Here is a 22,396-nt window from a genome sequence, read left to right on the forward strand (position 1 = left end):
CTCTAATGCAGTTGCTCTTAGATTCAATTCAGCATTCTTCATTGGACCTTCTACGCATCTTTTACGCTTAACTTTAGAAGAAGAGTAATTATTGCTTTGGAGAGAAAGATTGACTTGAATATAGCCGGAAGCCATTAGCTTAGACAATCAAAGTCAACATCTTCATATGCTATATTGCCACCTATATATTCTAGGTTTGGGTTCCACACAAACTTGCCACCATAATTAATCTCAACAGTCAACTTCAAATCTGCCATCTGCATAAAAATAAATGCTTAAATAAAAATGTTATTTGACAAAAGAATAAAACACAAACATAGCAGAAACAGACAAAAGTGTTTGTTCTGTTTTTGGGAGACAACCATGTGAGAATGGACCACAAAGTCCACATTTACACATTTTTTCTCAATACAAAAAGATTCCTAGGGTCCACACAGAACACAACATAGCAAAGGACCAAACCACTAGCAACTTTTAGCTCATTAAACAATATATAAATTTCAGCAATTGAAACTTTCTACAGGTTCCTAACGGAATATTCATATTAAAAAAAAAAAAAAAAATCTTTGTTTTGTATTTGGGAGGCAACCACATGGAAGTGGACCAATGTCTTTTTTTTTTTTTTTATAACAAAGCACTTTGTAGCATAACAAATCACTTTGTAGCATCCTGAAGTTTCTGTTTTGCACATTAGATATAAAAAGTACCGCACGAGAGTGACTACCATTGACATTACCAAATGCATTAACAAGATTTAAACTTTCCCAAAGACTTTTTTGCAGCATTCAAACCAAAATCGATTACTACAACAAATATACATAATCCACAGTAAACGAAAACTACCCAGATGCAAAAAATGTACCAGCAATTTTTGAAAAAGAAATCAAGAATCCTAACTATCAAAATCATACCTGTTGTTTAAATCAAGAGAGAAAATTTTCAATATCCTTCACATGGGTTTTGATAGGACTTCCTTCTTCTCTTGATGCTAAGAGTTTCACGGGTTGATCTTGATGGAGTGGATCACAATCTCGAACAGGGGTGTACGGGTAAAAGGAAGCTTTTTTTTTTTCTCAGGAGAGTGTTTTGATTCAATTGCAATTGGTTTTTTTTTTTTTTTTGAGTGGAATAGTGTTAGAGTAACGGCAGGACAGAGGTGGGTAAACGTTTGGTTAACAGATTAGACCACAGGTAGGCAAAGTGTCATTTTTTAAACCACAGGTAGGTAAAGTGTTTTTTTAGCAAACTACAGGTGGGTAAAGTGTAATTTTTCTAAAATTCTATTATTGAAAGTATCCAGAAAATTATAAGTGTCTGTATTTACTTTATTTTATTTTAACAATTTAATATAAATTTTCGATATAAAAAAAAAAAAAAAAAAAAAAAAAAATTGGACTTAAACAATGTGCTTTTGCTCCATAACTTAAAGTATTTTATTCTATATTCTTAATTATTATTAAAATATTAATTTAATTTGTGCGGATTTCTTTTAAATATGTGTATCACACAAGCATGATAGAACCACTTGAATCTTGTCTATAAAAGCAGCTTATTCCTAGTTTAAGTTACGAGAGTGCTAAGGAAGTTTTTTCAAGACATTAATATGTGTTTCTTAATCTTCATGCGCTTGCTCTTCTTCTTGTCAACGTTTCATTTTCCAAATAGTTGCTCCTCTTTTTCAACTCAGCCTTTATGCAATGATTCTGAGCGTTCAGCCTTGTTGCATTTCAAGCAAAGCTTGGTTACTAAAATGAGTGTGTCTAGTGACCCTTTTGCTTATACAAAGGTTTCATCTTGGAACTCCGGGAAAATAAATGATTGCTGTTCATGGGATGGTGTCTTATGTGATAGAGTTACAGGTCATGTGATTGGCCTTGATCTCAGCAGCAGTTATCTCTATGGCTCCATCAACTCCAGCAGCAGCCTTTTCCGCCTTGTTCACCTTCAAAACCTCAATCTCGCTGATAATGACTTCAATTATTCTCAAATTCCCCCAAGCATCAGGTACCTCTCAAACTTAACATATCTCAACCTCTCTATATCTGCCTTCAGTGGTCAAATTCCATCAGAAATCTTTGAGCTTTCCCACTTGGTTTCCCTTGATCTCTCATTCAATCCATTGAAACTCCAAAAGCCCGGCTTAAAAAGTCTTGTTGAGAACTTTACCAGCCTCAAACTTCTTTACCTGGGTAAGGTGAACATATCTTCCTCAATACCTCATATCTTGGCAAACTTGTCTTCTTTAAAATCTCTTGACCTAAGCAGCTGCAGATTGTATGGTGAATTTCCTATAGAGATTTTCAAGTTACGAAATCTTCAATTCCTCAGTTTGCAAGATAATGAAATTCTTACGGGATATCTACCAGAATTTCAAAGTAGTAGTCCACTTCAAATATTGAGACTTTCAAACACGGGTTTCTCTGGTAAGCTACAAGATTCAATTGGAAACCTAAAGTCATTGCATGAATTGGATATCAATACTTGCAATTTCTCTGGTTTGGTACCGACTTCGCTTGGTAACCTTACCAATCTCATCATTTTGCGTCTCTCATTTAATAAATTTTCAGGGCAAATCCCTTTCTCATTGGCCAACCTCACACAACTCACTCATCTAGGACTATCCAATATTAATTTCAGTCCGCAAAAATTGTCTTGGCTTGGTAAACAAACAAAGCTCATCGTTTTGGGCTTAGCGGAAGCCAATTTATATGGTGACATTCCCACGTCTCTTAAGAACCTGACCCAGCTTACCTCATTATATCTTCCCAAAAATCAACTTACTGGTCAAATTCCACCTTGGCTTGGAAACCTTACCCAACTAACTCTATTGGACCTTACGGCCAATAAATTCCATGGTTCAATTCCACAATCAATTTGTAGGCTTGCGAATCTTGAAACTCTGAGTCTTAGTGAAAATAACCTTGGTGGCAGAGTGAACTTCGATTTGTTTCTGAAGCTCAAAAATCTAACTCAAATCCAGTTTTCAGGAGTCCATCTATCATTCCCCATTAGTTCAACATTCAACGCCAGTACTCCAAAGCTTCAGCTTTTAGTTTTGAATTCATGTAACTTGACTGAATTCCCAACTTTTTTGCGTTCCCAGAATGAATTGGAGATTTTGTCACTCTATGACAACAAAATTCAGGGTCAAATACCAAACTGGATATTGAACATAGGGAAACAAACTCTCTTATTATTGGATCTATCCTTCAACTTCCTTACAACTTTTGACTCTTTCAACCACACTCTGCCTATTCTTCCATGGGATAGTTTACTTCAATTGGATCTTGCTTCCAACAAGCTGCAAGGGTCACTTCCAATGCCTCCACCTTCCATTGCCCAATACAATATCAAAAACAATAAATTGACTGGAGAAATCTCACCATTATTTTGCAATCTTAGCTCAATTGTAATGCTGGATCTCTCACACAACAACTTGGGGGGCATGCTTCCCAAATGTTTGAGCAATTTGAGCGACTTGGTAGTATTGAATTTACAAAACAACAATTTTCGTGGAATACTTCCTGGAATATACATGGAACAATGTAGATTGAAATTGATTGATGTAAGTTATAATCAATTAGAAGGGCAAGTACCAAGATCATTGTCCAACTGCACAATGCTGGAGATTCTTCTTCTTGGTAACAATCGATTATCTGACACTTTTCCCTCTTGGTTAGGGAAGCTTCCAAGGTTAAGGGTTCTAAGTTTGCAATCTAATGGGTTCCATAGTGCAATTGGGAAACCTGAAAGCAGTCTTGATTTCCCCAAGTTGCAAATCATTGATGGCTCTTTCAATAACTTTACAGGTAAGTTACCATATGAGCACTTCCAAAGTTGGACCTCCATGAAAGTTGCCAACTTGACATTTGACAAGGATAATGTTTATATGGTTGCAGTCACAAGCACCCCATCACCGTTTTTCGATTCCTTTGAAATTGTTGTTAGTTACTCCTTGGAAATGACAAACAAAGGCATCAATACACTATATGAAAAGATCCAAGATCATCTTATAGCTATTGATCTCTCTAGCAATAAATTTGATGGAGAAATTTCAGAAGTCATTGGAAATCTAAAGGGGCTTCATTTGCTCAATATATCCAATAACATTCTCACTGGTCCTACCCCATCTTCTTTAGGGAACTTAACGGAGCTTGAGTCTTTGGACCTTTCTCAAAATGGGCTCTCAGGAGAGATTCCTCAACAATTATTGCAACTCACATTCCTTGAATTCTTCAATGCCTCAAATAACCATCTCACAGGGCCTATTCCACAAGGTAAACAATTCTCTACCTTTGAAAATGATTCATATTTGGGAAACACAGATTTGTGTGGTTTGCCTTTGACCAAGAAATGCAAAATTTCTGAGACATTGACACAACCACCACTGAATTCCAAACAAGGTGAAGGTTCAAATTTTCCTAGTAAATTTGATTGGGTAGTTATAATGTTGGGATATGGGAGTGGGTTAATAAATGGGGTTGTTATTGGGAATAAACTGACCATAAGAAAATTGGAGTGGTTTCTCAAGAATTTTGGAAGAAAGCAGTAAAAGTGAAAGTAGAAAGGGGGAAAATAAAACAATGTAGCTGCTGGATTTGATTAACGAAGATTTTCTTCAGAGATTTCTGTCCATGAAGTTCTCCATTTCAACTGATACATGTCTGAAAATCTACCATGTCTGTAATGTATTAGGGTTTTATATATTTTGTCATTGCACTCTTTTTAATTTTTCTTTTGAACTTTTTTTCATGTTATGATGGTATTGAAATATCACATGTTTGATATCGTATGTATGAAAGTTTGAAACTTTTATGAAGAGAGAGAGAGAGAGAGAGAGAGAAGTTATGTAGCTAAATTGTATTTGTGACTTCAAATTTCATGCCCGAAGCTTGACAAAACATGAGCCTAGAATAGGATAATCTATTATTCATTGATTTTACTAATGTCTGGCATAACTCAAGAGTGAGAAACTTTTTTTGGAAAGCTAGGTTAAATGAAGGTTATTTAAATTAAGACCTTATGTAAGGGTTCAAGGGATTATAACCTAGTGGTAATTACTAATTACTAGGGGTGTAGCCAGGAATAATTACCTGGGGGTGGGGGGTGGCTTGTAATAGAGATATACTAAATATAATTCTTAAGTCTATTGGATACAAAATTATCAACTTTCATATATCATCATATACTTGAACATTAATAAACATGAAAAACTGTCTAGTTCAATGTAAACATACAAAAAAAAGAACATTCACATCAAATCATGCTTGATGATGATTTTTCATGGAATAAAATTCATCCATTATCATCTCTACAGTGAAATTCCCTGCAATTTCCTTCTCTATATAAACTATCATATTATCTGTCAAAAGCTCATCCCCCATTCTATTGCGAAGTCTTGTTTTTAACAACTTCATAGCTGAAAAAGCTCGTTCTGTAGTTGTTGTAGAAACTAGAAGGGTCAACACAAGACGAATAAGTCTATCAATCAAAAAATAGATTTTAGACTTTCTTGAAATTTTTAATCCCCTACATAGCTCGAAAATTGTACTCATATTCTGAAAATCTGTATATTTTATCACATCAAGCTCATAATGCTGCAATTGAGACTACAAAAGTTCTTGTTCTTGTTCAATGAAATCTTGAGGATAATATTTCCTAACCAAATTGCATATATCAACAATTTTGAATAATCTAAAAACATCCTTGCGATTTAAAGCTGAACTAAGAATGACAAGTTCCGTTGTTAGCTCACAAAACCTACTTTTCAATTCTTGCAATTGAAACTCTATTGCAATTGTAAATATGCCAATTCTAAAATGATGTTCCATTGTTAAATCTTCATCTTGACAACGATATCTACCTCGAGCCTTAGTGTAACGAGCATTTATATCAGGAATATCAATTTCATGTTGCTCACAAAATGATATAACTCTAGCAAGTAAAGGCTCCCATCCATCATCTCTCAACTTTTGAATAAGTGATTTTGTAGTTGAAACTAAATGCATGGCATTTAAAAGGTCTTGAGAATGTTGTTGCAAAGCTTAACAAAGAATATTAGTAATTCCCATTATCTCTTTAATCAAATGCAAGATTAAAATAAATTCAAATGATGTTAATACCTGATAAACTCCCTCGGCATCACTGCATTGCTTATAGTTAGCCCCTTCCTCAGAGATAGTGTTGATAACTTTGCAAGTAGCATCAAACATTTTAATCAAACTACAAATAGAATGAAAATGAGATCCCCACCTAGTATCTCCTGCTTTTTGCAAAGTACCAATCTGGTTTGCACCTCTTCTAGTCTCAATTTCATTAGAAGCAATCATATTCTCAACTTGTTCTGCTTGAGCATGTTGCAATTCATCATTACGCTTACTAGAACCAACAAAAATATTGATAATATTAACCAAATGATCAAAGAACTGATGAACATCTTTTACTTCTTTAGATGCTATAATTAGAGCTAATTGCAACCTATGAGCCATGCAATGTACCTAATAAGCATATGGGCAATCTTTAAGAAAAAGAGCTTGTAATCCATTCCATTCACCACGCATGTTACTAGTCCAATCATATCCTTGACCTCGAATATTTTCAATGTGGAGGTTGTAATGAGAAAGGACAACACATATCTCATTCTTTAAAGTCAATGTTGTAGTGTCTCTAACATGCACAACATGAAAGAAACGCTCTTTAATGAAACCTTCTTTATCAACAAACTTCAAAATGATGGCCATTTACTCTCTCTTCGACTCATCTCGAACTTCATCAACTAGAATGCAAAATTTTGCATCCCCAATTTCTTCATGAACAGCATTTCGCACTTTACCAGCTAGAATATGCACAATCTCCTTTTGAATTGTGGGTGACGTATATTTGGCATTCCGTGGAGCATTTTCCAAGACAACTCTAGCTACATTTTCATTGAAAGTTGATATGTGTTTTATCAATTCAATAAAGTTACCTCGATTTTTTGAATCAAGGCTTTCATCATGACTTCTAAAAGCACAAGCTTGGAATGCTAGCCATTGAACACACTCTATTGAGGTCTTGAGCCGCAATCAATTATTCTTCATTTCTTTTGATGTTTGTTTCTCAACTAATTTGTCAATATGTCCTGAATAATTCAATAGATCCTCACAACATTTCTCAGCAATTTTATGTGGTGTATTAGGTTCTTTCCCCTCATGACCAATTAAAGAACAATTCATCCCATCCTTCACCTTTTTCCAATTATTAAAACATTTTTCAGTGAATGCATTTGATCTAGGATGACCTATTCGTTTCTTACGAAAAAGGTAGAAAGGTAGACAATAGATTGAATCTGTTGAAGGTGAGTATTCCAACTAATTTGAACGTGAATCAAACCACGAAGATTGAAAACTACGGCGATGATTTTTCGGTCCTTTGTATGGATACTTTATGTCTCTAGGTTGATATGAACTAGTTATGAGATAAGCATGTCGAATTTCATCTTGTTCGTTGACAGGGAATTCATATATTTGTTTACGTGATCCTGGATCATGGTCTATCCCTTTAGATTCAATTCTTGAACATTTGGAGGGACACTCGTTAGGCATTGAAGTATCAACATTTGTTTCTACAAAAGTCCTAAGTTCTAAATGACTAATATCTTTTTTTCTTAAAGAATGCATCAATTGTTTGTCATTTGCTCATTATTTGACACCTAATTTCAAACCCAAAAAAAAAAAAAAAAATCAATTCAACTAAATAAACAAATACACTTGTAGTTAAGTAATGACTAATGACCTTTTAGGATAAAGAAACTAAATAAACAAATCAATCAAAAGTATAAACAAACAACATAAACCAAATATCTATTCTCTGTGACAGACTCACGGCCCACAACTCCAATTTCCTTCCACAGATTAATTTATTATTATTTTTTAAAATTTACTTACACAAACACAGTGCAAGTCGACAAGCCCTACCCGCCCCCCACTCAAGGGACAAGACAAACATCACAAAAGCCAAAACTCAAAAGGAAAAAGGCGTAAAGGCTGGTCTTAGTAGTCAGTGCATCAAATAATAAAGAATGCAATAACAACAAACACAAAAAGCCAAAGACAAAGAGACAAAGTAATAAGTATAAATTGCCAACAAAGGGAAAAACTGAAAAACTGAAAGAAGTCAAGTAAAGAATGAATGAGATACCTTGAGGCAGCGACATCAGTCACAGTGAGCTAGTGGAGAGCGGCGTCACGGAGAGCCGGCTGGGTTTCTGAGGCAGTCAAGCAAAGGCATTAGCCGGTGAGCATGACACTATTGGAGTTGGAGGCATCAGGTGTGAACTAAGAAGGTAAAAAACTAAGGGTAAGGATGTAAGGCAGAGGCATGAGGTCACTGAGGTGAGGCATGAATGAAGATTGTTCTTGTTCATTTGTTCTCTCTTTTAGATTGTTCCTACGGTGAGGATTTCTTTTTTTTTCCAGACGGTGAGGATTGAATGCCTTTTGTTTGTGTTTAATTAGGTAATTTAGATTTTGGTTTGGGCTGGGCTGGAAGTGTTATGGTTTAGAAAAGAATAACTTGTTTGCTTAGGGAATCGAGGCTGGCTGGTGGGGCTGGATGTGGGCCAAGTTTTTTGGTGGGGCTTGAAGTTGTATTGGATTAAAAGTCTAGAACTCTAGAAAAATTTTTGAGAAAAATATGGGGGGGCCGGATCTTAAATTTTGGGGGGGGCCAATGTAATTTTTTTACATAGTTTAATGGAAATTTGAAAAATTTTGGGGGGGGCCATAAGCCAAGTGGCTCCGCCCCTAGTGGCTATCTTGGTGGGTTCAAAGCGGCAATTCCATGCGGTTGAAACTGATATTGAGGGGGAGCAGGTGAACGGACATAGTAGGGGTGGGAAGCGTGGAAGGTTCGCAGTGGCAGACAATGTAAACATTATCCAAACGGCGGAGGCTGATGAGCAACCCCGCCGAGCACAATGAATCTCCTAAGCTAGAGCTGTCGTGGGCTTGGGAACTAGACGGCAGTTGAAGTCCTCTCTCATTTAGTGAGGGAGAATGCTCCTAAGGTTTTATTTCTAATGGAGATAGAACTATCTGTAGTCAAAATGCAAAAAGTACAGGAAGATCTACCCTACCGGTGTATGGTGGCCATTCCAAGTGTGCGTAGAAGTGGTGGTTTGGCTCTTTCATGGATGGAAGTGGTGGAGTTGCATGTCCAAACCTACTTACCCAACCATATTGACTCCTTGATAAAGTCAGAAAATTCAGTTTGGAGATTCACTGGCTTCTATAGGTGGCTAGAGGAGCAAAGCAAGCATGAGTCATGGATTTTACTCAAACACCTCCATTCCAGGAGTATGGCACCATGGCTGTGCTGTGGAGACTTCAATGAGATTTTAACAATGGAGGAAAAGCAAGGAGGGCGCATACGACATCTAAGGCCAATGTAGGAATTTAGAGAAGCACTTTTGCAATGTGGGTTAGTGGACTTGGGATTTCAGGGTAACAGATTCACGTGGAGCAATGGTTGAGAAGGCGAGGGTTTTGTCCAAGAAAGATTAGATAGGGCTTGTGGAACCATTAAGTGGAGGGCCCTATTTCCACATGTTAAAGTCACCCATCTCCAAGCTACATACTCGGAACATGTGCCCTTATTTTAACACATCCACCAATTGGTCATAGGAGAAGAAAAAGGCAGCCAAGGCGTTTTGAAGAAAAATGGTCCACACATTCGGATTGTGAAGGATTGATCCGTGAAGTTTGGGGAAGGGGCACATGAAATTGGAGTCCAATGTTTAAACTTTTTGAGAAAATCAAACAGTGTCAAGTTGCATTAGTGGAGTGGAGCAAAGCCACTTTTGGGAATTCTAAAACCAAACTACAGGCGATGCAAGCAAAACTTGAAGAGCTTTCATTGCAAAGTAATGCCAACAATGCCCAATGCATTAGCACCTTGAAATATGAGATAAACACAATCCTACATCATGATGAGCATTCTTGGAGACAAAGATCCCGGTCCATTTGGCTACCTGCTGGTGACAAGAATACAAAATTCTTCCACCAACGGGATAGTCAACAGCGGCGGCAAAACCATATATCAGGTGTTCAGGATACAGACGGTGGTTGGCATACATCAGATGAACAGATTGCCCAAGTAGCCGAGCAATACTTCAAAGAGCTCTTTACCACAACAAACCCTACGAATATGGGGAGTGTACTAGATGCGGTGGAGAGACGTGTCACCCCAAACATGAACAATGCATTATTACAAAGGTATACACCAAATGAGGTTACACAGGCCCTATTTCAAATGCATCCTTCAAAATCTCCTGGTCCTAATGGTATGTCACCTTTTTTCTTTCAAAAATATTGGAATATAGTTTGAACTGATGTAACTGAGGCTATCTTGTCAGTTTTAAATTCTGGCCATATGTTGCATAAAATGAATTTTACTCACATTGTACTAATCCAAAAAAAGAATGATCCTAAGTAGATGTCTGATTACAAGCCCATTAGTTTGGGTAATGTGGTATCTAGAATTCTCTCTAAAGTCTTGGCGAACAGGTTGAAGACTAACTTACCAACCATAATATCCGAGGCCCAAAGCGCATTTGTTCCAAACCGATTGATAACTGACAATACCATAGTGGCATATGAACTGTTGCATAGAATGTGGAATAAGGGAAAGGGCAAGGTGGGACAAATGGCGGTGAAGCTTGACATTAGCAAAGCCTATGACTAAGTTGAGTGGGGTTTCTTGCAGAACATAAAATTGGGCTTGGATCGCAGATGGGTGAATATGGCAATGGAAACGATCGCCACAGCATCTTACTCCGTTATTATCAATGGGGAACCTAAGGGTTTTATCTCTCTTTCAAGGGGAATAAAACAAGGGGACCCGCTTTCACCATACTTGTTCCTATTATGTGCAAAAGGCCTATCAGCCTTATTGAGGAAAGCTGAAGAAAACCAATCTCTCAAGGGAGTTCTATCTAGCAAACATGGGGTACGTATTTCACACCTTTTGTGTGCTGATGATAGTCTTTTGTTTTTCCAAGCAACATCTGATGGATGTTGTAGACTACTGGAATTATTGGGCAAATATGAAGGAGCATCTGAACAAGTAATAAAAAGACAAAAGACATCCCTCTTCTTTAGCAAAAATATGAGGCGGAGGTGAAAAATGAAATTCAGCAAATATTAGGTGCACGAGTCATGACGGAATGTGAAAAGTATTTGGGCCTTCCAATGCTAAGTGGGAAGTTGAAGGTGGGAACTTTCAAGGAGCTACAAGAAAGGATCACAAAGAAAGTAATGGGGTGAAAGGAAAAGTTTATCTCAAAAGTGGGGTGTGAAATCCTCATCAAAATGGTGGCTCAAGCTATTCCAACCTATTACATTGGTTTATTCAAGCTTCCTAAATCCATTTGTGACAACATAAACTCTCTATTGGCTAGATATTGGTGGGGCCAAATAGGTTTGGAAAAGAAAATCCATTGGATAAGTTGGAACAAGTTGTGTTCATCAAAGAAGAGAGGAGGGATGGGGTTTAAAGACATCCATGCTTTCAATCTTGCTATGTTAGCCAAACAAGCATGGCGCCTAATTCACAACAACGGGTCCCTATTCTATAGAGTTTATAAGGTAAGGTATTTTCCAAGAACCTCCTTTTTGGATGACGAGTTGGGGAATAACCCATCCTTTGTATGGCGCTCTTTACTGGCTGCTAGAGACCAGGGCCGGCTGAATGGGTGAGCAAAAGATGCGATCGCCTAAGGCCCCAAGTAAAAAATAGGCCCCTAAATTTTAACCAATAGAGTTATTTATAATCAATAAATAAAATAATTATTTTTCCCCAGATGAAAAACAAATAAAAAAGAGAAAAAAATGCAATGTTCACAATATTTTTTACAATACTTTTATAACTAATGCTAAGTAGTAGGTTGTTACAACTTGTTATTGATGACAAAAAAATAATTATAGTGATATTGTCAAGCAAAAAACAAAAAGCAACTTAAAACCTAAGATTTTTTGCAAAAAAATATTGTGAATGTTGCACTTCTAAAAAAAATCTATATCTATATCTATATCTATAAATATATATATATAATAGCAGAAGCTGAGAGAAAGTGAATTCCTACAATTAAGGAGGTGATGACAAATAGGATAACTGCCTATCTAAAATTCAGACACGTATAAGTTTAAAAAGCCATACATTATATTGTTTGACAATGCTACACACCGTTTAAAAGCCTCTGATTATAAATATCCCTACAATTAAGAAGGTGATGACAAATAGGATAACTGCCTATCTAAAATTCAGACACGTTACATGTCTAACCCTATTATTTAAGCTTTACAAACTGATCAATTTGAGGGTATTTTGAGTATAAAAAATGAGGAATCCAAATAGTAAAAACCCCTTAAATAGTAGTATAGAAAAGCCATACATTATATTGTTTGACAATGCTACACACCATTTAAAAGCCTCTGATTATAAATATCAAAAAATTAACTGGTTAAAATTAGAAGTGCACCAAGATAGAAATAGAGAGGCGATGAGAGAGAGAGAGAGAGGCGATGAGGAAACGGGGAAAGAAGCAGAGAGGCGATGAAATAGAGTATGAGGCCTGTGACACGGAGAAAGAAACAGAGAAAGGCGAAGAACTCTGCATCGATTCTGCAACTTTTATGGTTTAATCCAACCAAAATCCCGATCATTACAACATTTGAAAGCCCGATTTACAGAGAGAGTGCTCCGTTCCCTCGCCAAACTTAGAGCATCGCTGCAAGCAGAAAGAAAAAACTATGGGCGTCAACCCCGTTACGCTATATATCTGCCACCATCAGATCGTCGGAACCGGTTCCGGTACGTTTTTCTCCATTTTTCTATATTTCTATATTTGGGTATGAAATATTACTTTTTATTGAGTTTTTTTGTTGGATAGGTTTAGATTTGATTTTGGTTTTGATTCTTTTTTGTTTTCCATCACTAAGCCTTTCCCTGTTCTCTAATATCTGCGTTCATAGTTTTTTTTTTTTTTTTTTTCCTGGGGTTTTGATTTGGAAAACACCTTTTGATCTCTTTCACAGGGTTAAAACACCTTTTGATAGCCTTCAGTATAAAAGAAAATAAACCGCTTAAATCAGTAAATTGCAATCAAAAGGAAAGGGGAAAGAGAACAGAGTTCGTCCGTACCGTAACCCGATAGCTTAAAAGAGAATTTTCTGGAACCATCGGTTTCCCCACCACTGAAAACAAAACCCAATAGATACTTATTTAGTTGTTATTAATTTTGGGATTTGGGGGTTCCTAATTAGGGTTTGCTGCAATTGTAGATTTCAATTCCTAATATGTTTTCCTCTCTGTATTTTTATTTTTTTTTTTTTTTTTTTCAGGGAAACACCATAGAAGATCAAATTCTACCTAGGCTTTGTCTCTTAGCTTTTTTAATTTATTTTTTAGGATTTTCCCCCCTGACCAATTGGTGTTCAGTTGCCTATAATAAATTGGAGACACAATGTTACTTATCAAAAAATAAATAAATTAGAGACACAATGTTATGTTATTTTTGCTACGTTGGTGTGAATTGATGCTTGAACCTTTTCAGTTTTCCCTTTTTTTTTAAAAAAAAAAAATGACATATTCATAACCGAGTTGGCTGAGTGATTGAAAGAATAGTGGAAGCTATAGCAACAACCCAGCCCACCTGCGGTTTCCTTCAATTTCATCATCATTTAAATACTTTTGTTTGATCAAGCACATGGAGGAGAACATCAATTTCTACATGATTAGAACAATGTGTATGTGGCTTGATTTTTTATAACATTGATGTGAGATTAGATTATTCTCATGAGAATATTTACATAGAATTGAAAGTTGAAACTTCCTCTAACAGTTCTGTTTGTTTTTTTGGTTGGATTTATGTTGTTAAACTGTTCTTTCATTCCCATTTAGAATGTTTGACTCACTCACTTTTGCATTTTCTGTATTTTTTTGGGTGGATTCATGTTGTTAAATTGTCCTTTCATTCTCATTTAGAACATTTGGCACCATTTCTACCATCACATCCTGTGGTAAGAGAAACCTGTCACATCACACATGATGTCAAAATATGCTAGAATAAATCTTAAATCTGTTTTGAAAATCTTAACTTTCTGAGTGAAGAATAATACTACTATATGCAAACCCTTAAACAACTGTCAAATATGTTGAGTATATTGATTGAACATGAAAAAATAATTATTCACCCCGGTATTTTGGTGCATCTGACTTTAAGATTTTCATTTATAATCCTAGAAAATGTGTTCCCAACTTTTGGATTGCAATTCTATAAGATACATTCATCAATCTGTTGCTGTAATGTTTTTTCTCGCCTTTGCAGGTACCAGCAGTTGGTATTCCAGCACCAAAAAGGGCTCAACCTCTTGGTACCATCTCTGCTGCTTCTTGGGGTTCTGCACTTATTTTGCCAATTTCATATACATACATAGCCATGATGGGTTCTAAGGGACTCACTAAAGCCTCAAAGATAGCAACCTTGAATGCAAACTACATGGCAAAACGTTTTGAGGTTCTTAACTCATCCTTTTCATCTTTTGGTTTTATGTTTGCATATATGTGTTGATCTTGAAAAATAATTCCATTTGGCTTTCTGCATCATGAAATAGAAGTTCATTGTTTTCTTAGTATAATATAATGATGTGAACATTACAGAGCCACTACCCCATTCTTTTTCGAGGAGTCAATGGAACAGTCGCCCATGAATTCATCATTGACTTGAGGGCTTTCACATATGCTTTTGTTTTAAACTGTTTAAAATCTGAAAGTTTGGTAATTTTAACAAACCTTCTTATCCTGTCATTTCGTTAAAATTCAGATTTGCTGCAATTTTCTGTCAAGATTCTATCCATTATGCATTTGTTTTTTGAATTACCTCTGTTTAGACAGATTGATAACATTCACCAGGTGTTCTCAAGAAACATTGCTGGATAAAGCTGACAGGTTAGGACAGCCTAACTATCATTCTTATCCATTTGACTTCTACTCTTTTCAATTCCATATTAATCTGATAAGATTTTTTAATGTTACAAATCATAAACTCAGATTGAATGTAGGTCTGCCAATAATGTAGTTATGTTTCCCAATTCGCCTTAGACTAATGTAAACGTCTCTGCTATTTTTGTTATTTTTGTTGCCGGAAGATTAGGATTTGCAAAATCTGGAGCTAGGAGTTTAGCCGTTGCAGATGATAACGGTTTTGAGTATGATGATGTTATTGTATATAAGGGCCAATTCTATGTGATTGATACATTGGGAAACGTTTCGTGGATCGATAATTCGTCATTGAAGTTGGTTCCATTTTTGCCTCCGCTATGTGGGTTGGGTAGCCAGAAGCACTTGGTGGAGTCATGTGGAGCTCTCTATGTTGTTGATAGATACTTTAATAAAGAAAGGAGGAGGGTAGAACATACCAACCGGTATGTTAGACTGTGATGGTCCCAAAGTGGTTGATTTCAAAGTGTATAAGCTGGATGAAGAATGGGGTCGATGGGAGTTGGAAAAAAGCTTAGGTGATTGAGGTTTAGTTTTGGGTAATAATTGTTGTTTATCGATTTTGGCTGAAGAGTTTACTGGGTATAAAAGGAATTGCATTTTCTTCAATGATCAAAATGAAACTCATGTTTTCAACTTGGAAGATAGAAGCTTTGGAGATTTACAGAATATCTATCCATCCTGGCTTCTCTCAAATTTGCTTTAGGCCTATGTAAGATAGTACAGTTCCAATAACTTTCTTTTTGGGGACCTGAATTTGAAGCAAAGAAATAGAAAGAGAATGTGTAATGCAACTGTTAGAGAGAAAAGGGTAAGAGATATACTGTTTTCTACCAGAGATGATTGCTAGAGATTAGTAAGTGTAAGAGATATATTGTTTTCCTATATTTTCCTTGCAGATGGATCGAGTTTATCTTAGTTCTCCTAATGTGATTGCAGTCCTTGATGTATTCATAAATCAGAATTATGGGTTTATATCCATTGGTTCACGTGCACCAACATATAAATGGTCCTCATTATGATGTTGTTTGGTCTTACTGTGTTCTTTTCCTTATTACGGTGGTCTGGAATCCATGAGATAAGAAATCAAAATCAATGGTAGATTTCGGTGATGAGTACAAACAGATGCTTTGTGTTGATGGAGCAGCAGTTGAGAAACCTATCACTTTGAAGCCAGAGGAGGAATGGACAGGGCGATTGCAGCTCTCAGTTTTGCCTTCGAGTTTCTGCAGCGAGTACCTCAATTTTTAGGAGAGGTCCTTTGAGGAATGCTACAAAATTTCAAGAGCACAATGTGGTTCTTTTGTTCTTTTTCTGTCCTTATAGGAACCTTAGTTAAATCTTATGTAATATAGCTCTCAACTCTTTTTCGATAAAATAATAGCTCTCAAGTTGTAGAAATTGTGCGATGATACTTAAGATGGACTTGGTACTTCGTAATACCTCAGACTATAGAGGATAGAGGATTGTGGGGAAAGCCGCATTTTTAATTGAATGGCTGCCCTAGGAAAGTAGGTACCAAACCAATTATTCCTTCTATAATATCACTATCTTATTCCTTTCTCTTTTATACTTCCAATTGAAAACATAATGGTAATCTAAAATTCTTGGTTTAATTCTATACCAAATTGTCAAAAATGATTTTTTATTTATTTATTTTAAAATCATCATCTTATTCCTTTTTCTCTTTTATAGTATTAAAAAAAAAAAAAAAAAAAAACATTGGGAAGCTACCTCTTTATCAGGGCCCAGTTTTGATCTTGGCACCTATGGGTTATGGGCCCACCACGCTTTTACTGCGCCACTCTGATTGTTATTACAATTTTTGGAACTAATGTTATTTATTTTAATGAATGTTTCCTCCCTTTATATTTATATATATTTTTTGGTTAGAAAGAAACTCTTTAAACTCTTCTTATATTAATTTTATTAGATGTGAATTTTGAAAATTTAACTATTGGATTGCATGTTCTTATTATATTCTCCATAAAATTTCAAGAAAATCAAAAATCAATAGTTATGTTATTAATCAAATTTTTACATTTCAGGGGTTTTTTTTCTTCCCCTAAAATTATGTATAAAAAATAAGTTTATTGATCAAATAGTAAATAACATCTAATTTGAAAGAAATTAGACATGTATATTAAGAACATATAAAACATGTAATTTAAGAGTTAGATTTTCAAAATTCCAATCTAATAAAAAGATACATGAAGACTTTGAAAGATTTCTCTCCAAACTCCTTTGGTTTGTCATGCATATTTATATTCAAAGTTCAAACAACATAAATCTATGCAAGCAAACCATTCAAAATTGTGCCAAAATATAATTCTAATAAAAAAGACTTAATTCCTTTGTTATCAACCAAAAAGTGCTTGACTAATATGAAAGTACATCACATTCCTTTGTATGTTTGTATTGTATTGGAGATTTGTTCCCGTGCATTGCGCGGGTTAAACACTAGTGAATTTAATCACTTAAGCATTATTTAAACACTTTTAATTATAAATATTAATTTAATTATTTTCAAATAAAATTATATCATTTTGATTACCTCGTTGGAAATTTTCTTCAGTGTACACAATGGTGGATTAAAGTTGGCCTTAGGGGTCTTGTCTTCCAAGCTCTCTAAGTGTACTTGGGTACCCTACAGTGAGTGTAAATAATTGTATTGAGAAGAATAAAGAGGAAAATTATTTTTCTGAGTAATGTTAGTTGAGTTGGCATTTTTATTGGTTCTTGTATGGTCACATCACTTCATTAGCTATCACTAACCATCTACAATAATTAAAAAATATTTTATGAAAATTGTTGTAATTAACTCTAAAATTTTTATATTTGTCCGGCCTCAGTAATCTAGAACACACCCAAATGCTTCACTTTGATTCTCATACCTATGCTCATCCCAACAAAATGGACTTGCATTACATATCCCTCATTTTAAAGAAACAAAAATGTAAAGCAACCTTGTGTGCTTATTCCACTTCATTAAGGCTGAAGTGGTTTTTCAATTTCTTTGGTAAAAGTAATGGCTACCCTACCTCACTATAGTGTATTCCAAACTATGGAATGCTTCAGTCCAAGTTAAAATTCCGATTTAGGAAAAAGAAAATAAACAAGAGAGAGAGAGAGAGAGAGCATCTTATTCTAATAAAGAATTATGGTAGTGTACCAGTGCAACATGGTCAACAATCAGGGTGGCACGCTTAAGGATGTTTTCGACGAGAACGAAAAGAGACTCAACATCAAACTTTTCGTCACCATGAACATGGGTTGCGTAAATGTGGTTCATGATGTCGAGGTCGGACATGGTTAACACGCTCAGCTCACTTTATTGTATTGAACTCGGCACCAACTTGCTGCCCATAATGGATTACTAATTGGGTAACACAAGAAAAAAAATAAATAAAGGTTAGAAAATCACAAGGTTTGGGGCAGAAGAGTGAGGGTTTGCTTGAGTTCTTGTTGCGAAAAAAACTTGAGCTTTTTATAGCCATCCAACACCGAAACTATAGGTCACAAGGAAAATGTAGTACTATATTATTTTCTTAACGAAATAAGTCCCCAGAATCCATGTCAACAAGATATTAACATTAAGCCTAATGCACAGGTACTCTACCACAATTAATTTTTCTATTTTTCTACTCGAAAAACTGAGTAGGACAGGTCCATTTTGAAAATTTTGACTTTTTGGTCAAAGTCAAAGATCTCAAAATGCATATTTGGTAATGAAAACATGCATTTTCTAACCGCACTTTTTCAAAGCACAGCTTTTTTAAACTTCAATTTTTTCCTAGGTGAAGCTTTCTCAAACAACCCCATTTTCAAAAGGCTGAAAAATAAGTTATGCAATACAAAAATATTACCTCTTCTGCTCAGCAGCTTCGAGCTTCGCTTCAAGGCGCTGACCAAGATCTTCCTCATTAGATGAGGACCGTGATGGGCTTCTGGGCTTTGCTCGAGCCTTGTTTGACAATTTCTCATAGTATTGCTGCACCCAAAACAACATGACAGAAGAAAGCTCATGTAAGATTCACTATTCAGAGGGACTAAGAACAATTAAAAAAAACCAATGTAGGATTCAGAAAATGAAAACACAGAAATGCCTACAAAGTGAATTTTTTTCATGGAAATAAAGATAGTGACTACATAAAACTATTTTAAAAATGGGTACAAAACTAAATTTCTTATTGAAAAAGTAAGGGATAATTTAAATTCAATTCAACAAGTAATCATTTTTTTTTTTTTTAAGGAAAGAATGTTAAAAAGCAAAATAATTTGAAAATGGAACAAAGAGACGCCCACTAGACGTGAAAAGGAAAGACCAGAAAGTGCAAAACAGAAAAAACTCAAACAGAAGAAGCACCCACCTTTACCTAACACCCCCCCCCCCCCCCCCCCCACAAAAAAAAAAAAAAACCCTTCAATACAAAGCTTTTAACTTTTAACCTCCCAAAAAATATTTATTTATAAATAAATAACATAACCCATGATTCTTTGAGATTCAGGAAGCTTATATCCAAATCCTATTACCATGTTTGGTTACCAAGAAAAAAAAAATCAAAATTTTGATCTGGCTCCTGAGAAAATTACAGACTGTACCATCTTTTATGAAACGATCACACCATTTGGTGATCTCTGAAGATTTTTTGTAAATGAAATTCAGATTGATAAGTCTTCAAAATGTTTAATTAACTAATCAGCACGTTTAAAACAAGAAACTTTAACTACCTGAAGAATTAATTGGCTCAGTTAAGTTCCAAGTAATTTCACAAACCAAGAAATTCTAGTTATTTCTTTCCCTTGAATTTGATTTTCTCAGTAAATAATCGAAAAGTTAAGAAATTAAACCATGACCAAAATCTCAAAATAATCATCAATTTAACAACAACAAAAAAAAAAAACCACTCAAGATTCAATTTTCTGAGAAAACAAACAAACCGACTTTTTTTCAATTAATCATAATTAACGTGACATTATGATAATTATATTTAATTAACATGCAGTTCAAATAATTATATTTAATTAACGGAAAAAAAAAATAGAACGGTAGAGTTGATTTCTCAATCTTTTTCCGTTAATTTTCTCAGTAAACAAACACGAACCTTTTTGTTAGTGATAATAGTAATTAATTAAATGAATTAAAAAAATTTCAAATAAAAAAAAACAACAACGACAATAGCTGAGAAGAGTAAAGTTGAGAGAGAGTCTTCATATTCAAGAACCACACCAAAGAGAGAGAGAGAGAGAGAGAGAGAGAGATTGACCTGGCGACGAAGATCGGCGTGGCGGAGCTTGGCTTCGATATCTTCGACAGTACAGTTCTGCGGGCACTTAGACTCGGAGAGTCTTCGGCGAAGCCTGCAAGGCAATTTGGGCAAAGAAAGGGCGAAGAAGAAGAGGAGGACGAAAACGACGTCGCACCACTGTCATCCAACGGAAAGTCCATTACCATCGCTCCTCCAACAACCACCACTTTCCCTTCTCATCTTCCCTCAGGCGGCGACGGCGACGGAGACCACGATTCCACTCCCCTGGCCATCATCGATACGCGAAAGAGATCACAACGACGTCGTTTCAGTCTCTTAAGACAGTGAGAGAGCTGAGAGGTCACCGCCGACAAGAGTCTTCTGGTGCCGACGGGTTTTCTGCTACCGATGGTGTGAGGGTTTGGGGTTTGTATGTTTGGGTGTAAGTGAGAGTGAGAGTGTGTTCTAGGTAGGTGACAGTGAGAAGTGAGAGATAATAGTGTGGAATTTTTTTTTTAAAATAACAATAAATATTAAAAAATTTAGTTAATTGTCATATTTCAAAACAATTTTGAAAAATAACATCTCGAGTATCTAACGGCCTGTTTGGGTAAGGAATTCTCGTCACTCAATTTCCATCACTCATCACTCATCACTCATCACTCATCACTCATCACTCATTTTTTAACACTCGTTTGGCAACATCATTTTTATTTTCATCACTCAATTTTTTCACACTATTCATGGGTCCCACACCTGTCAGCCAGTACAGTAGTTTTTTTTTTTTTTTATTTTTTTTTTTTTTATTAATACCCAACTCACCGAAGCTTAACAAAAAAAAAAAAAAAAAAAAAAAAAACAAACCGAACAGCCAACCCAGGAAAAGAAAAAGAAAAAGAAAAAGAAAAAAAAAAAAAAAAAAAAAACAACGCCAACCCAGAAAAGAAAAAGAAAAAGGAAAAAAAAAAAAAAAAAAAAACCTGAACGGCCAACCCAGGAAAAGAAAAAGAAAAAGAAAAAGAAAAAAAAAAAAAAAAAAGAACAACGCCAACCCAGAAAAGAAAAAAAAAAGGAAAAAAAAAAAAAAAAAAAAAAAAACCTGAACGGCCAACCCAGGAAAAGAAAAAGAAAAAGAAAAAAAAAAAAAAAAAAAAACAGCCAACGCCAACCCAGAAAAGAAAAAAAAAAAAAAAAAAAAAAAAAAAAGTCAAAAGGTGGTCAAAAGTTGCGGCTGTGGGTCCCTCATATGTGTTTATTTACGGAAATGCCATTGAGTTATGAGTTATGGAAACTGAAAACAGCCTTTTGTTGTTTTCAGTTTCCATAACTCATAACTCAAAAATCAGAGAATTGAGTTATGGAAACAGAGTTATGGAAACAGAGTTATCGTTTGGCCAAACAACCTTTTTACTATGGGTCCCACCATTTTTGAGTTATGAGTTATGGAAACTGAGAATTGAGTTGTGGAAATTGGTTAACCAAACAGCCTCTAAAACTCGAGTTCCAGATGGCACTCGAGTTTTTAAGTCTCGATTTGGAGAAAAAAAATTGCGCTGAAAATCGAGTTTTAGAGACTCGATTTCCATAAATTGCAAAAAACGCCGCTATATGGATTTAAAACGTCACTATAGGGATTAAAAACGCCATTATAGGGCACCCTAAACCTGGTACTTACAAAAAATTTTTGCAGGAAAATACCGCTATAGGGATTTAAAACGTCACTGTAAGGCTTAAAAACGCCACTATAGGTGAAATTTTTTGCATAAAACTCGAGTCTTAAAGACTCGAGATCTATGTGGCATTTTCCCACTCAGAACGCGAGTCTTTGAAGGTCGAGTTTTTTAGGTGGATCTCGATTTTTTGAAACTCGATATGCTATTTTCTAAAATTATTTCAAACGTTGTCTAACTTACAAAATAGAAAGGCTGAAGAAGGTTAGTCTGCTCAAAACCTCTAATAGTGTGTTTTTAAAGCTGTGTACCTCACTAACCGGTGCCACGGTGATATAGAAAAATGGGGTACTCGAGCTCACCAAGATCGAGTACCACAAAAAGTGGTATATCCCTATATTGTTTCGAAACAGTTTCTAAGCAAAATATTTCAAAAATTAA

At 35.4% G+C, this 22,396-nt stretch overlaps 2 protein-coding genes and 2 long non-coding RNA genes across 5 annotated transcripts; 3 read left to right on the forward strand and 1 right to left on the reverse strand.

Annotated features, from left to right (window-relative positions):
- The first annotated feature begins 1,750 nt into the window (after positions 1 to 1,750).
- Positions 1,751 to 4,552, forward strand: LOC126700867 (receptor-like protein 7). The gene has a single exon (XM_050399045.1). It carries the CDS (start codon positions 1,751 to 1,753, stop codon positions 4,550 to 4,552), a length of 2,802 nt encoding a protein of 933 aa, XP_050255002.1.
- Positions 4,553 to 12,565: 8,013 nt separating this feature from the next.
- LOC126699932 (uncharacterized) lies at positions 12,566 to 14,773 on the forward strand. 2 transcript variants are annotated; one of them, XR_007646932.1, is made up of 3 exons: positions 12,566 to 12,849; positions 14,366 to 14,554; positions 14,698 to 14,773. It is a non-coding gene; the product is annotated as an uncharacterized LOC126699932 (long non-coding RNA). The 2 variants fall into 2 exon arrangements; XR_007646933.1 differs by having other exon boundaries at positions 12,566 to 12,843.
- A 5-nt stretch (positions 14,774 to 14,778) lies between these two features.
- LOC126699933 (uncharacterized) lies at positions 14,779 to 16,604 on the forward strand. Its single transcript, XR_007646934.1, has 2 exons — positions 14,779 to 14,985; positions 15,186 to 16,604. It is a non-coding gene; the product is annotated as an uncharacterized LOC126699933 (long non-coding RNA).
- Positions 16,605 to 17,589: 985 nt separating this feature from the next.
- On the reverse strand, positions 17,590 to 20,738 carry LOC126700029 (uncharacterized). The gene is made up of 3 exons (XM_050398009.1): positions 20,304 to 20,738; positions 18,903 to 19,027; positions 17,590 to 17,683 (listed from the first exon to the last, which is right to left on the reverse strand). Exons 1-3 carry the CDS (start codon positions 20,489 to 20,491, stop codon positions 17,640 to 17,642), a joined length of 357 nt encoding a protein of 118 aa, XP_050253966.1. The 5' UTR covers positions 20,492 to 20,738; the 3' UTR covers positions 17,590 to 17,639.
- Between the last annotated feature and the right edge of the window lie 1,658 nt (positions 20,739 to 22,396).

Source organism: Quercus robur, chromosome 9 (genome assembly GCF_932294415.1).
Source record: "Quercus robur chromosome 9, dhQueRobu3.1, whole genome shotgun sequence".
NCBI classification, from domain to species: Eukaryota; Viridiplantae; Streptophyta; class Magnoliopsida; order Fagales; family Fagaceae; genus Quercus; species Quercus robur.